Source organism: Mixophyes fleayi, chromosome 4 (assembly GCF_038048845.1).
Source record: "Mixophyes fleayi isolate aMixFle1 chromosome 4, aMixFle1.hap1, whole genome shotgun sequence".
Taxonomy (NCBI): domain Eukaryota; kingdom Metazoa; phylum Chordata; class Amphibia; order Anura; family Limnodynastidae; genus Mixophyes; species Mixophyes fleayi.
In genome coordinates, this window is record NC_134405.1 from 50,134,462 (window position 1) to 50,148,817 (window position 14,356).

Consider the following 14,356-nt stretch of genomic DNA (forward strand, 5'->3'; position numbering starts at 1 on the left):
CAGATACTGACCTAATGTAAATGTGGGACGTACACCAGTTTACGTAGCGTATCTTGTGTGAAATCGATCTGTGCAGGCCTAGAAAGTGGGTGCACACATATGTGCCTATGCAGACTTGGACGATTCTGGCCTTTATGCCAGACTGCGCCTGGGGGGAAGATAAGGGGGATGTAAAGGGTGTTCGAACATTGGCCGCATACAGGTTACATAAATGTGGCTCAAACAGTTCTGCAGAAACACACATCATCACACCTACTATAGGGTGAAAATCCTCGCTGATGATGGTAACTTGTCATAAAACAGGCGCATATCCTGCTGATGTAAAAGTGGATGCATCACACAATGTATACAGCTCTGCATATGGGTGGAATGTCCTCTTTTTCTATTCTTTTTTTTTTTTTTAAATAATTTGCTACCATTTTTCAATCAACTCTGCATAAGCCCCTAAGTGTGAAGAGATGATAATTAACAAACAGCATAAGAAGGATCCTACAGCAATGGAAATTGACTGCACCTTGCAGCTCTATTTTTGGTGTTTGCAAATAGTATATAATAAAAATGACCTTTGCACGAAACAACACATATTTAAAAAATAACTAAAATAAGAATCTTTATTTTTATATTTTGTGCATTAAAATTCTGTAAGGATATGTCATTTTGGTTTGGGTTTTTAGATTAAACACAGAACTGAGCACAGGCTCCCCCAGCTTGCAGCTTCCCCTCAAGGCTTTTAGCTCTCCAACGACTCCAGGCCAATTTACCCACAAAAAGTGTAGCTATATTTTTTTTACTATTCCCATAGTTGAAGTAGAGACTCTTTCCTTTAACGCCAAGTAAAGTCTTATCAGTGCATTCCCAGCTCAGGGCCCTTTCTGTATCACACTGAAAAAGCAACAATTCTTTAACAGATGCAAGTTCTCCTTCCACTCCCACGCATAGTCCCTCCTTTGTGCTCATGAGTCTGTCTCCTGGGAGCCAATGGAAGAACTGAGCATAGGAATCTGGAGAGCAGTCAGAGACAGTAAGTTCCAAGAAGGAGGAGGAGGAGGACGAACGCACCTCTACACACTTGTTGTATCCCTCATTAAACATGAGGAAAGAACCTGTAGAAAAAAAAAGGTGTTTGGTAAGATGCAACATAGAGCTATAGCTATAGAGGTTATATAGCAGTTCTGGTAGAAATAATTAATTATATACCCATAGTTGTTATATATAAAGAGGCCTATCTGCCACATCTCTCCTGCAAAGGGACAGGTAAAGCCCCGGGAAATCTGCAGGTACAGGCTGCAAAAAGGGTTAAGCGCTTGCAGACCAAGAACACTAGATTGAATACAGACATGTGGAGAATAGGGTATAATGGGGTAATTAGATCAAAAGGAGGAGCTTTGTGTATTTAAGCCTGTCATTGTATGGGGTGACTGATGCGGAGCAAGTTGGCCAGTGGCTGCACTGTTTTAGTTGGCATTAAGGTCACAAGGAGGTGTAATCAAATTGATGTTGTGTACTGATGTCATCCTGATGAAAGTTGGCTGTTTATTGTGATGTGAACAGTAAAGCACCATTGATTTCAGGCAAGAAGCTGTTTATGACTGATATCTGCTAGGTGTCAGAATCGCCCACCCACTAGCCCAGAGCCTGGCTCCTCCCTACTCACTGACTGTCGGGTGTGACGTCATCATCACGTCCCGCCACTTTCAGTGAGGAGCTGAGGTGGGAAGAACTGCATACAGAAGAGGAGACCAGACCATAGGAAGGTAAGTAAAGTATACTGTAAAGAGAGTGACAGTGATATGATGAGGGGAGCAGAGGTGTGATGATGAAGGACAGAAGTGTGTGATGATGGGGGACAGAGGTGTGATGAGGGAAACATTGTGTATGTATGTATGTATATATATATATATATATATATATATATTCCAGGTGAGGCGGCACTCAAGAATTTAAGACAAATTGTAGTTTGTATCAAAAGGGTGTATTTATTCCATTCCAACGTTTCAGTATAGTACTTTCCTCAGGGAAATCATGTGAGTCTGACAAACGTAATCAGAATCAGAGTATGGGGATACTCTGATTCTGGAGGGATCTCTGGAGTAGAGACAGACTGGAAAGCATCTTGTAGAGAGGTCTGAAACCAGCAGAGCCCTGGAACCACAAGGACAACTTGGAAAGGCAGCGAAGAGCACTCAAGAGTTGTGAAGAACTTTAATCCTTGTCCAGAGGGCAGTCATCAGGATCAGTGACAGATACTTGGAGATCCTTGAAGACATCCTGAAGACAGATGCGAGGATTCAAATTTTGATATGACTACTGACAAATAATTTTCCGGTGCGCATATTATTATCACCTGGTTTATAGGTCCCTGGTTCCTATAATACTACACTATGAGGCGCACTGCCTTCTTTCTCTTCTAGACTCGATCCCGGACTTACCATCTGGCATTATGCAACAAGGCAGTCGCTTGTAAAATTGGTGTTTTGGAAGATAATCATTGGACTTGATTTTGGAATTAGCAGCCTTGTATATCATTTTATATATATATATATATATATATATATATATATATTGTGGAAAGAGCCCGCTACTGGTGAAGCACACGCGAACAACTTCTTCCTTTTTATGGTTCTTTATTGTCAGGATGGTAATAATATTTTGATACCGTATACTTGCACAGCAATTATGGAGACCCTATACGCTTACTATACATAGTCCAGCTCTCTGTCCAGATCAGCCAGCTAGCCCAGCATTGATCTTCCTGAACAATGAAAGAAGCAGGGTTTTATACCTGACACTCCTCCCACAGGCCTAGCTTGATGGGCAGGTGACACACCCACCTTCCCTTTAAAAGGAAACACCCATCCCTGGCTCTGTTTGCTGAGAGGAAGCAGCTTTTAAATCATGTAAGTTAACACACTCCAAACTACACATATGTTTTTACCTGGTTTAATCTCCACCTAGGTGCATAACTGTGCCAATGTTTTATTCTGTTTGTATACTTTATCTGCCACTTGTCAGAAAAATGCCTCCCTTTGTTACAATATATATATATATATATATATATATATATAAGCAGTCAGCTGGTTCTGACAGCCAAATCGGTTTCTTCTCCTCTTTATTTAAGTAACACCCTGGCACCGTTAGGGTGACAGAGTATTGATTCACACCAGCTCCAGCATTTCCTGTTTGTATGCTCTTTTGTGTTTTGCTGACTTCTGGCTTTTTCCTTGCCTCATTCTACTGGATCCTGATTTGGTACTGCACAGTCCATTTGGTATTGACCTTCTGCTCGTCCCTGACACTTTTTGTGGTTCTCCCTGTGTACTGCGCTACTGTTTGTCTTGACCCGAATCATCTGACTATTCCCGGCTACAACTCCACCACGCTGGTAACTGACTTGCAGAACCGCGACCTGCGCATCCAACGCAGCAAAGACCATACCTCCTTGTAGGGGTCCCTGGTGAACACTGGGGGTGCATTATACTCCGCGCCTCCCTGTTCAGTTGCTTAAATACCAGCCGGTGCTTCCTACGTTGTCTATAACCGTGACAGGGTGCAACAAGATTTCAACTTCCTGCATCTTACAAACTGGCTGCTAGGTGTCTGAACATGGCTGTCTCCACATGGCTTTTCATTTGCCCTACTAGTATTATGCACCACTTCCCCTTCAATGTTCTCATCCCCCAGCTTGTATTACATTCATCTTCATGAACAGAACTTGCCATTCCTGGGGTAGACTGTTCCTGCCAAAGTTGACTGGAACGCACACTATTGTAAATAGCCACAAGTAAAAGGAATTGAAAGATAGTTCGGCAGCACTATCCGAAGCAGCAGTTACCTGGAAGCTAATGGCATCAAAATCCACCAAGCGATTAAATCAGAATTGGCACCTTGCCAAGGTGTGTCTATGAGTACTTATAGAATTTTGTTAAATATGATCTGGAGCCATAGTCAGGACCCCTTATCTTCAGAAAGCACAGAGATGCAGCTAGCAGGGGGTCCTGGGGAGTATGGGGGCAGAAACTGAGTGGCCTTGTAGCCCCATATAATCAGCAGCACTGGAAAAGACTGGCTTCCCTACTACTACCCACTATCTCACAGTGTGGGAACCAGAGGCTGGGTGCCGGGACTTTGCTCAGGTACCATGCCAAGGTGTGTCCAGCAGAAATTATGTTCTTTGTTAAAGATGCTTGTGAATTATTGTCAGGACCCCATATCTTCATCTAGCACTGAGCTGCGATCAGCAGGGAGTCATGGATCCTCCAGACTTGAAAGATGAAGGGCACCAGTCAGGCTCTGGTATAGACTCTCTCCCCTCCTACTACCCTTTATCCCATAGCGCAGCAACCGATGGAGGAATAAAAGGCAATACCCAGAGCCCTGAGGTAGACCTTGTGCAACAGACCTAGCTGAGCATTACAGTTCACACTGAAATGTTGTATCTGATTATTATGGGGTGGATAACTGATTTTAAAAAAAAGCCTATAGCAATTGTTGTTATCAGATATTTACTTAGGAGTAGAAATCTTTTCCCACATACACAGAATTGAGAAAATCTGACACTGGAAGGTAGCCTACTAAAGCACTGTCCTGGTACTGTTAACTATGGGAACAGTAAGGCAGTATGGAAAAATTGTTGGTGGGTGCCCCAGTATTATGACATGCCCTTCCCTCTGCTTGTATGATGGTCCACTGCTTGTAAAATACTCACCTTCCCTCCACTACGTATTGTGATCTCCATCCCTTCCCCACCTGTATTAAGCTTCTCTCCCCTGGCCTATATAATGCACTCTTTCTCCCATGCTTTTATTATGCTCCTCTTTACCTCACCCACTTGAATGATGTTCTCCCTCCTTTCCTCCACTTGTATTATATTCCCCACCTCTCAGTTTACACTCACCACTACCTGCCTCCTCATTGGGATTGAGCAGTGTACCTCCCTACCTACAACAAAATTTGGGGTAAATGCATTCATCAGAAAACTTTATAAGTGATACAATAGATTATACACCCACAAACTCATCGGTTTTAGGATAATAATATATTAATGTGGTCAGGATCCCTTCCAAAGATATGAGTTGTTTTAATAACTTTTAAAATACGTAGGTTGGATTGTTAATGCAAACATGCACAGGTGTCCAGATGACCAGTCAACTATGGTTTATTGTACATCTCCACATGTTAAAATATCAGGAATTAATTTGTAGTTTCAAAGGATAATAGCTGTGGTCCATTCTATCAAAGGGCAGATCGGTCCTTTATAGAGAAAATACATCAAAACAATGCTCTTCATAATCCAAGTTTTGGGAACCTTCTGTACACATTTGTAACCAGTGGAGCTAGTTAAATATTGTGTCATCATGGGATACCAGTTCCATAAGAAAGCAGGAAAAAAATGTATTCTCCCAATTTTACTTTCACCAGATTAGAGACTCTTTGATGCCCGTCATCATCTCTCTACTCTCATACTTAATCTAAACAGCATCCCCCTCTCCTCTTTCCTGGCCCCCCTACCATCCCCATTGTACGCTCTCCCCCGAAAAACATGGCAAATGAATATCCCTTGGTATACTTTGGTTCATTTCCTCTGTTTAGAGTCTACCTTTGCCTTCTGACATTGTGTTGTTGACCTGTTTCTCTTTAAGACTGTTCAATGTACATGTATCTATATATCCAATGACTTCTGTTATTTACCTTTGTGCCTTGTAAATACCAATAAAAATTGAGTTAAAAAAAATAATTGTTAAGAATGTTTGTAAATGTTATTTTCACGTTGATGTTGAGGATTATAATGTGTAAAAACAGCTGAAAAAGGATTGTTTAAATTTATTTAATTTTCCATGATGTCATGTGAAAAAAGGTAATGATTTTGAGAGGGTATGATGAATTTCTATAGGCACTGTATCTACAAAATTGCTAACATAGGTAATTATATACATGTTATACATTTTTGTGCATTGCAATTCTAGAAGGATATGACATGTTGTTTCTTAGACTAAATATGAGGAATAAACACATAGCAAAAAAATTAAGGTGTTTGGTAAAAAAAATCCCATAACAATAAATATACAGTTTATATAACAGTGCTTGTAGAAATAAATTCTCAAACCCATAATTGTCAAATTCTTCTGCTTTTCTCTTAATGATGATAATTCCGTTCTTGTGGCAAAATCTGCAAAACATACACAGCGTTATTACATAACTGCTTCCAGGGCCACAAGCACAAAAAATATTAGAGATGCAAAAGATATCAACCAAAAACCTAGCTCAAGAACCTGATAGTTGTTATACTGCGGAAAGTTCCATTAGCTTTTGTATTCATTCAGAGATGGCTAAACAGCATATCCATGGTGGATTATCATTAGTTGGTAACGAGTCTCGTATATCAGAAGCAATCATCAGTATATCTTGTGTTGACTGTCCCTAATGTGCAGTGACAGTGGTGGATCTTAGGAACTAGATGAACATGTACAATGGGCTCCCGCACCACAAATGAGTCTACATGTCACATTATGCCTCACACCTCCCCTTGTTATGTATTGTGGCTCATTTAGAGGTTGATATCTCAAGGTGCACCCAGCTCAATACCCTCTGTTCCAGGCGTACTTTTGGAGTAACAAGTGAGTTTACTCATGGAGAAAATTGTCTTGGCAGTGTTATTAACAAATGTGAAAGACACATGCTCCAATTACAAATTAAAATAACACTAGCATAACTGTTGCCCCTTTAAAAATAAAATGTGAGTCTTCTTTCCTGCAATAGTCCCAACTAGCGCTCTTGATAGTCATCATCATTAATGAGTATCGTTGCACTAGCCCTCCAGCATCCAGCAGATATATTCCTCCTAAAAGGTGTATCTGTGGATTGATTTGCAATAATGAGAACATGCCCTTACTGTACTTGAACTATGCACGTCCGCAGGTCCGCCATCAGAAATCATGGGGCCCAGTACGGGCCCCCCGGGCTCCCCGGGCCCCCCCCATGAGCGCCCCCCCCCCCATGAGCAACAGCGCAACACATACTTACCTGGGGGCCCGCTGTCTTGCAGTCCGCTGGTCTCCACTACTCTGTCTTCAGCCTGTCTGTCACCGTTACAGCCAGGCACCAGAATGCGATCGCAGGGGTGGAGGAATCATTCCCCCTGCGATCATGTGATCTGTTACAGGCTGATCTCGACTGTCTAACATTTAGCTGATTAAATATTGATTTTTACAATTTATTAAATAATTTACTAATCGCGGCTTCTTTATCCAGTTTATTTGAAGTACCGCGGGTGTTTATTAAGGAATCACCACAAAATTTGGACCCCCTAAGGTAACTCTTCCTCCCGAATCCAAAAATCCAAACCAAATTACTTTATCTGCCTCATGTTTTGCGTTATGGTTTTTTGAATAGAAGTAAAAACGCTAGGTTCAATTGACATTAGGGATCCCATTTTTTTGGGGGGTGTTTAAAAAAGGTATACATTACTACCACAAAAAATCAACTGGGTACTCTGTTTCATAGTGGAGAAAAAAAATAATGAAGTTGATGCTCGATTACTGTTGTACCGTATACATAATTAAGACAAGAAACCATGAAATTTAAAACCTTTAACATAACTTTAGTCCATAACTGAAGTTGAGTCAACAATCTCATTATTTTTCCCTTGTTTGGAGCTTGTTTTAACGGTCTGTAATTTTCCTTAAAGTGTCAACAGAATGTGTTTACTGCCTTACAGTACTTCCTTGGATAGTAGGTACTTCCGTTACACAGAGGACGTGAATAAAAGGAACAAAACACTTATATCTTGAAGGCCAGGACAGCACATTTGTTGATTGGTTTCATTTCATATATATATATTATATGTCCTCCACATTCTCGATTTATAACATATGTCTCCCAATGAGTGAGGAATGCGCCAAACCTTCCTTCTCTCTGCCCCACATAGGTGACTACCTGCTGTGATGTCCTATGGAAAAGGGTTCTGTTTTGACTAATGATGTCACCAGCACTCTGCACAAACTTCCCCGCGCGATGTATCAGCAGCATGCTATTTAGTGCAGTGCAGCACCCTGGTCCCTGCTCCACAAGGCACTATAGCAGTGAAGGCTGGTGGAGGAGAGAAGACGCACGACCCACCTCCCAGCATGCACAATACCCTAGCCATGAGGCCCAAGTGGAAAAAACAATGAAATTAGGCAGTAATCCCCCAATTTCATTGAGCCCTAGCAGTCATCTCATCTATTGATAATCTGCCACTGGGTATGTAGTGGAGTCTCAGAAGGGACTACCAGCAGTTTTTGGGCATGCTTTCCTAGGTTGTGTATTACAATGTCCAAAAGTATATCCAAGAGGTGTATCACTTATTGGTATTTTGTCAGATCACAGGAGTGACCATAAATATATATTGGGTGGACAACCGCTAGTGGGTAATAAGTATATGAAATAGTATACAGTTATACTATTGTAACATATGTTCTACTGCTATAATTTAATATACAACAGTTGCACTTTGTTTAACTATTATATCTGCATTAATTTATTATTGTTGTATTATTAAATAGGAAACATGCTTTGTTGGTGTAATGCCCTGTCCTGCGTCCTGGAATTGTCTATTTGTGGCTTCTCACCCAATCATTGAGTCCTTAATGAACTTTGCTATTTTACAGCTTTGTCCTCTGTTTTGATCAATTATGACTGTTTCTGTACAGATAGAGATTTATACTCACATTTGGACATAAAATAACCGAAGACGCTGAGAATTAGGATCAGCACTAGAATAAACACAGCAAACACCGCAATAAAAACTTGCCGCCTCTGACGAAAGCCTGTAAGAGAAGACAGTATTGCTATTGATAGTTGACAATCTTTATGAACAAAAATAACAAATAATGTCTAGGTCACAGACGCACCCAATGCAGCAAACCGAAAGGCAGCTTGTAACAAATAAATTAGGTAACACCAAAGCCCTATAGATATATAGACAAAAACAATTAGATTTGCAAACAAGCACCAATCAAGAGATAACATAATATCAATAACATACACTCTATACTCGTAACACAGTGATAAAACAATGATGGAAAAGTTCAAAGTCCTGTGTTCCTTTAATAAAGCATGAACCTGCTGATGAAACTCCAAAGAAATTCAATGTCCCTCGTAGGTCAGGCATAAAATATAAAAAGAAAAAAGGACAAATAATAGTGCAGACTGTAGATATAGCCAGATGGTAGAAAGAAGACCCCAGCTAATCCGTGAACTCGTAAAACGATAGGAGCACCACGTGTGAACAAGGGTTAACAATTAACCCCTAAGGGGTGCGCACTCACCAAACGATATATGTAATCAAGCCTATAATACAGCCAATTAATCGTCCCATGTAAGAATAATCCTCCAAACTGACGTTCCACTCAATCGTTAATGGATCCAAAAGAAAAAACAGAGCTTCATAGTGTAAAAACATATATACCAGCTTTATTCACAAATAAAAACTACTCAGCATCAGAAAAATCCTGAAGATAAGGAATAGATGTGCCCTTACCGTCCTTCCGATGGAAAAAGCGTGTCTAAGGTAGAGAGGAATAGCGATACAGTCCCGGGTGATTCTCACTCTTAATCTCGACCTGAAACACACACTCTAAGAAACGGCACCGGAGCACATCCACACTTCAGGCGTTTAGCGTCTGACGTCACTTCTCCCAGCAGCCAACGCGTTTCGGCTCATCTAGAGCCTTTGTCTAGGCATGTACATGGGAGTAACAATCCATATCACTTAAGTAGCGCAGAACACCGGATATTATCATATCAGTCCCAAGAACAATAAAAACATGAGGAACAATAAAAACATAATAATCAATAAAATAATACATATACCATATATCCCATTCAAATAGGTACATACATAGAGTAATAATAACAAAACTAGATATAAAATATAAATATCTCCAGCAGGGGTTTCCCATCCACAATACGGCCTGAGAGAATCCTGCTTAGCTTCCCAAATGACATAGACCAGTAGCAGATACTGCCAAATCAGTACATATAAATACAAATGCAGAAATATATTCCTACTAAAAAGGTTATATCATAAATGACCAAACATAATCAAACATATACATAAATCATTCATCTGTAAGAAACCACTTGAGTTCAAAGTCCTGATTTAGACCTTCTGGGACAAGAGTCCCCAAATTATAGATTCATCTCATTTCGCATTTCGCGAGAGCATTAGAAGTATTTTTCTGTCTCCAATTGCTTTCTATTTTCTCTATAGCCAAAAAGTTTTTTAACCCATTAACCATACATTTATGGTGGCTCTTAAAGTGAGAAGACACAGAGTGATTATCGTAGCCCCTTTTTATGTTGCGAAGGTGTTCTGACAATTGTACTTTGTACTTTCGGGTCTGAAAAAAGAAACTGTTCAGACCCGAAAGTACTAGAGGAACAGGTTATGGGGTTGAAGAAAAAATTCCTCAGTAAGGGATATAGAGAGGAACTACTGGATAGGGCAGAGCTGGATTTAGACCTCATAGGGCCCTAGGCAGGATACTGTTTTTGGGCCCCCTCCCTGAAACAATCCATAGCACTATATTTTTGCAGCCTACCATATACCCCTATAGTTACGCAGAAGTGAAAGCATGTGCCGCCGCATGCCTACCATATACCCTTATAGTTAAGTAGATATGAAAGCATGTGCCGCCGCGCAGCGGCGGCACGCCGCCAAAGAAGGTGAGGGCGTGGCTTGCATCTTTGGGGGCGTACCTAACATGTGAAAAGAGCAAGGCCACCCTGCTGCAGAAAAAGGCACCCCTAAATAATTACCAAGCAGTCCTGTTTTTTTAAGTAGTTGGGTCAAAACAACATAATAAATATTGAAGTCAGGGCAGAAATACTTACTTAAGGTGTTTGCAAAAATAATACGCATAAATCCAAGTATGTGCTCTTGTCACTTTTGTCCCTCTATCATCACACTGTGCCCCTTCATTGTCACTTTTGCCCCTTCACAATATCACATGTGCCCTTTCACCATCACCTCTGTGCCCATCACCATCACCACCTCTGTGCCAATCACCATCACCACCACTGTGCCAATCACCATCTCCACCTCTGTGCCCATTACCACCTCTGTGCCCTTCACCATCACCACTTCTGTGCCAATCACAATCACCACCTCTGTGCCTCTTCACCATCACCACCTCTGTGCCCATCACCACCTCTGTGCCTCTTCACCATCACCACCTCTGTGCCCTTCACCATCACCACCTCTGTGCCCTTCACCATCACCACCTCTGTGCCAATCACCATCACCACCTCTGTGCCAATCACCATCACCACCTCTGTGCCAATCACCATCACCACCTCTGTGCCCATTACCACCTCTGTGCCCTTCACCATCACCACTTCTGTGCCAATCACCATCACCACCTCTGTGCCCTTTACCATCACCACCTCTGTGCCCTTCACCATCACCACCTCTGTGCCAATCACCATCACCACCTCTGTGCCCATTACCACCTCTGTGCCCTTCACCATCACCACTTCTGTGCCAATCACCATCACCACCTCTGTGCCTCTTCACCATCACCACCTCTGTGCCCATCACCACCTCTGTGCCTCTTCACCATCACCACCTCTGTGCCCTTCACCATCACCATCTCTGTGCCCTTCACCATCACCACCTCTGTGCCAATCACCATCACCACTTCTGTGCCCATCACCACTTCTGTGCCAATCACCATCACCACTTCTGTGCCAATCACCATCTCTGTGCCCTTAACCATCACCACCTCTGTGCCCATCACCATCACCACCTCTGTGCCCTTCACCATCACCACTTCTGTGCCAATCACCATCACCACTTCTGTGCCAATCACCATCTCTGTGCCCTTCACCACCTCTGTGCCCCTTCACCATCACCACTTCTGTGCCCCTTCACCATCACCACTTCTGTCCCTTGTTTTACTTACCTTTCTATTGCGCGCTGCTCCTCCTCGGTCAGTCCAGATGTAAAAAAGAAAGAGTCACGTGATCGCTCGTCGGGTCCCGGCAGCCTCTCCTCCTCTCTCTCTATCACTGAGACACTGAGAGGAGAAGAGGCTGCTGGGACCCGACTCGCGGCACCCGACCCCCCCTCTCCCGATTCGCGGCACCCGACCCCCCTCTCCCCCGACTCGCGGCACCCAACCCCCCCTCCCCCGACTCGCGGCACCCCCCCCCCCCCCCGCACGAGTCGCGGGGGGTGGGGGGGGGGGTGTGCCGCGAGTCGGGGGAGGGGCCGATTTTTTTTTTTTTTCATTTTTTTTTAAATTGATCCTGTCCCCCCCAGCTGGGCCCTCCGAGAGCCGCTAGGCCCTAGGCAGGTGCCTAGGTTGCCTAGCGGTAAATCCGGCCCTAGGATAGGGCCATAGGATCTATTAATGAGAGGGATAGGAATCAATTATTGGAGGTACGCCCTGAAGTTTGTAAGCAAAAGGAAAACAAACTAGTATTTGTTACACAATACAACTCCCAATATAGACAAATAGAGAAGGTGATTAGCAAGTACTGGAATATTTTAAAGAAGGATCCGGGACTGACCAATGTGATCCCAGATTGTCCAAGGTTTGTTTATAGACGTGCCCCGAACCTTAAAGATAATTTGGTCCGAAGCGCTCTGTTGGATGCAAAAAGGACGGATATTGTCTCAAAAGGGTTTTTTAGATGTGGACTTTGTGCGGCCTGTAGATCCACCTTTTCAGATCAGAAAAGTAAAATCTCTGGCTTTGAGGTAAAGGGTCGTAAATTTTTGATTAAATCCTTTTTGAGCTGTAATACTCCCAATGTTGTTTATCTTTTAGAGTGTAAGTGCGGCCTTTTTTATGTCGGACGCACCTCTCGACCACTTAAGGTCAGATTGTCAGAACACCTTCGCAACATAAAAAGGGGCTACGATAATCACTCTGTGTCTTCTCACTTTAAGAGCCACCATAAATGTATGGTTAATGGGTTAAAAAACTTTTTTGCTATAGAGAAAATAGAAAGTAATTGGAGACAGAAAAATACTTCTAATGCTCTCGCGAAATGCGAAATGAGATGAATCTATAATTTGGGGACTCTTGTCCCAGAAGGTCTAAATCAGGACTTTGAACTCAAGTGGTTTCTTACAGATGAATGATTTATGTATATGTTTGATTATGTTTGGTCATTTATGATATAACCTTTTTAGTAGGAATATATTTCTGCATTTGTATTTATATGTACTGATTTGGCAGTATCTGCTACTGGTCTATGTGATGTTATTGCATTAGATATGCTTAATGTTTGTAGACACTCCCTTATATGTTTAAGCTTGAATCTTTAGTGATGGTCCCTAAGACCATGGGGAATGCTGGGAAGTGGGTGTGGGCAGTGTGCAATGTACCCGGAGTCTGCAAATGGCTGAATAAAGAGCTCAGCAGTGCCCACCCATGCTTCAGTGTCCTGATGAACTGATTTACAAGTATATTAACAAAACATGGTGTCAGAAGAAGTTTTAACTGGACTGCTAAAACTCAGAGTGTGAAAGGATCCTGCAGAAGTCTGTAAAGCTGTGACACGCAGTGTCTGAATATCTGCCTTGTGCTCTGGTCACATCAAACAGTGAGTAACTATGGATAGGCTGTCTCCTCCAGGAGGCATGCTCATGTCTGGCAACTTGTCTGAAAACTGTAAAAGATTTAAACAAAGGTTTAATATATATCTTGCTGCATGTGGAGCTGATGCAATGGAGGATAAAACAAAGTCATCCATCTTCCTCCATGTGATAGGAGAGGATGTGCTGGACAATTATAACAGTTTTCAGTTTGCTGAAGGGCAGAAAATGGTGCTATCTTCTATAATGCAAAAGTTTGAAGATTACTTTGTGCCAAGGAAAAATGTGACATATGCAAGATATAAGTTTTTCACCTGTGATCAGAAGTCTGGAGAAGGATTTGATCAGTATGTTACAGAACTGCAATCACTCAGCAAAACCTGTGAGTTTGGTGAGTTAAAGGACTCACTGATTAAAGATCGTATTGTCTGTGGAATACCTGATAATGGACTCAGAGAAAGATTGCTGAGAGAGCAAGACCTAACACTAGACAAGGCAATGACTGTGTGCAGATCTGCAGAAATGACCAGACTGCAAGCCAAACAGTTACACAAGGAATCTGATACTACTGTACATGTGGTGAAGAAAACAGAGCCAAGCAAACCACCATTCTCTAAAATGAAGCAGTCTAAAAAGCAATCTAATAGGAAAATCTGCAGTAGATGTGGAAATACTCACAATCCTAAAATGTGCCCTGCTTATGGTAAAACCTGCATGAAATGTGGTGGACTTAATCACTTTGCCAAATGCTGTAGAACCAATAGTGAAACA

General features: G+C 42.1%; 1 protein-coding gene across 1 annotated transcript in view; it reads right to left on the reverse strand.

Annotated features, from left to right (window-relative positions):
- Positions 1-255: 255 nt before the first annotated feature.
- LOC142151370 (macrophage mannose receptor 1-like) overlaps positions 256-14,356 on the reverse strand; it is a 29,961-nt gene continuing 15,860 nt past the window's right edge. The window contains exons 3-4 of the mRNA XM_075206939.1: positions 6,104-6,166; positions 256-1,103 (exon numbers count right to left, since the gene is read on the reverse strand). Of these exons, the coding sequence (XP_075063040.1) occupies positions 676-1,103; positions 6,104-6,166 (491 nt within the window). The 3' untranslated portion in view covers positions 256-675. The remainder of the gene's footprint in view (positions 1,104-6,103; positions 6,167-14,356) is intronic.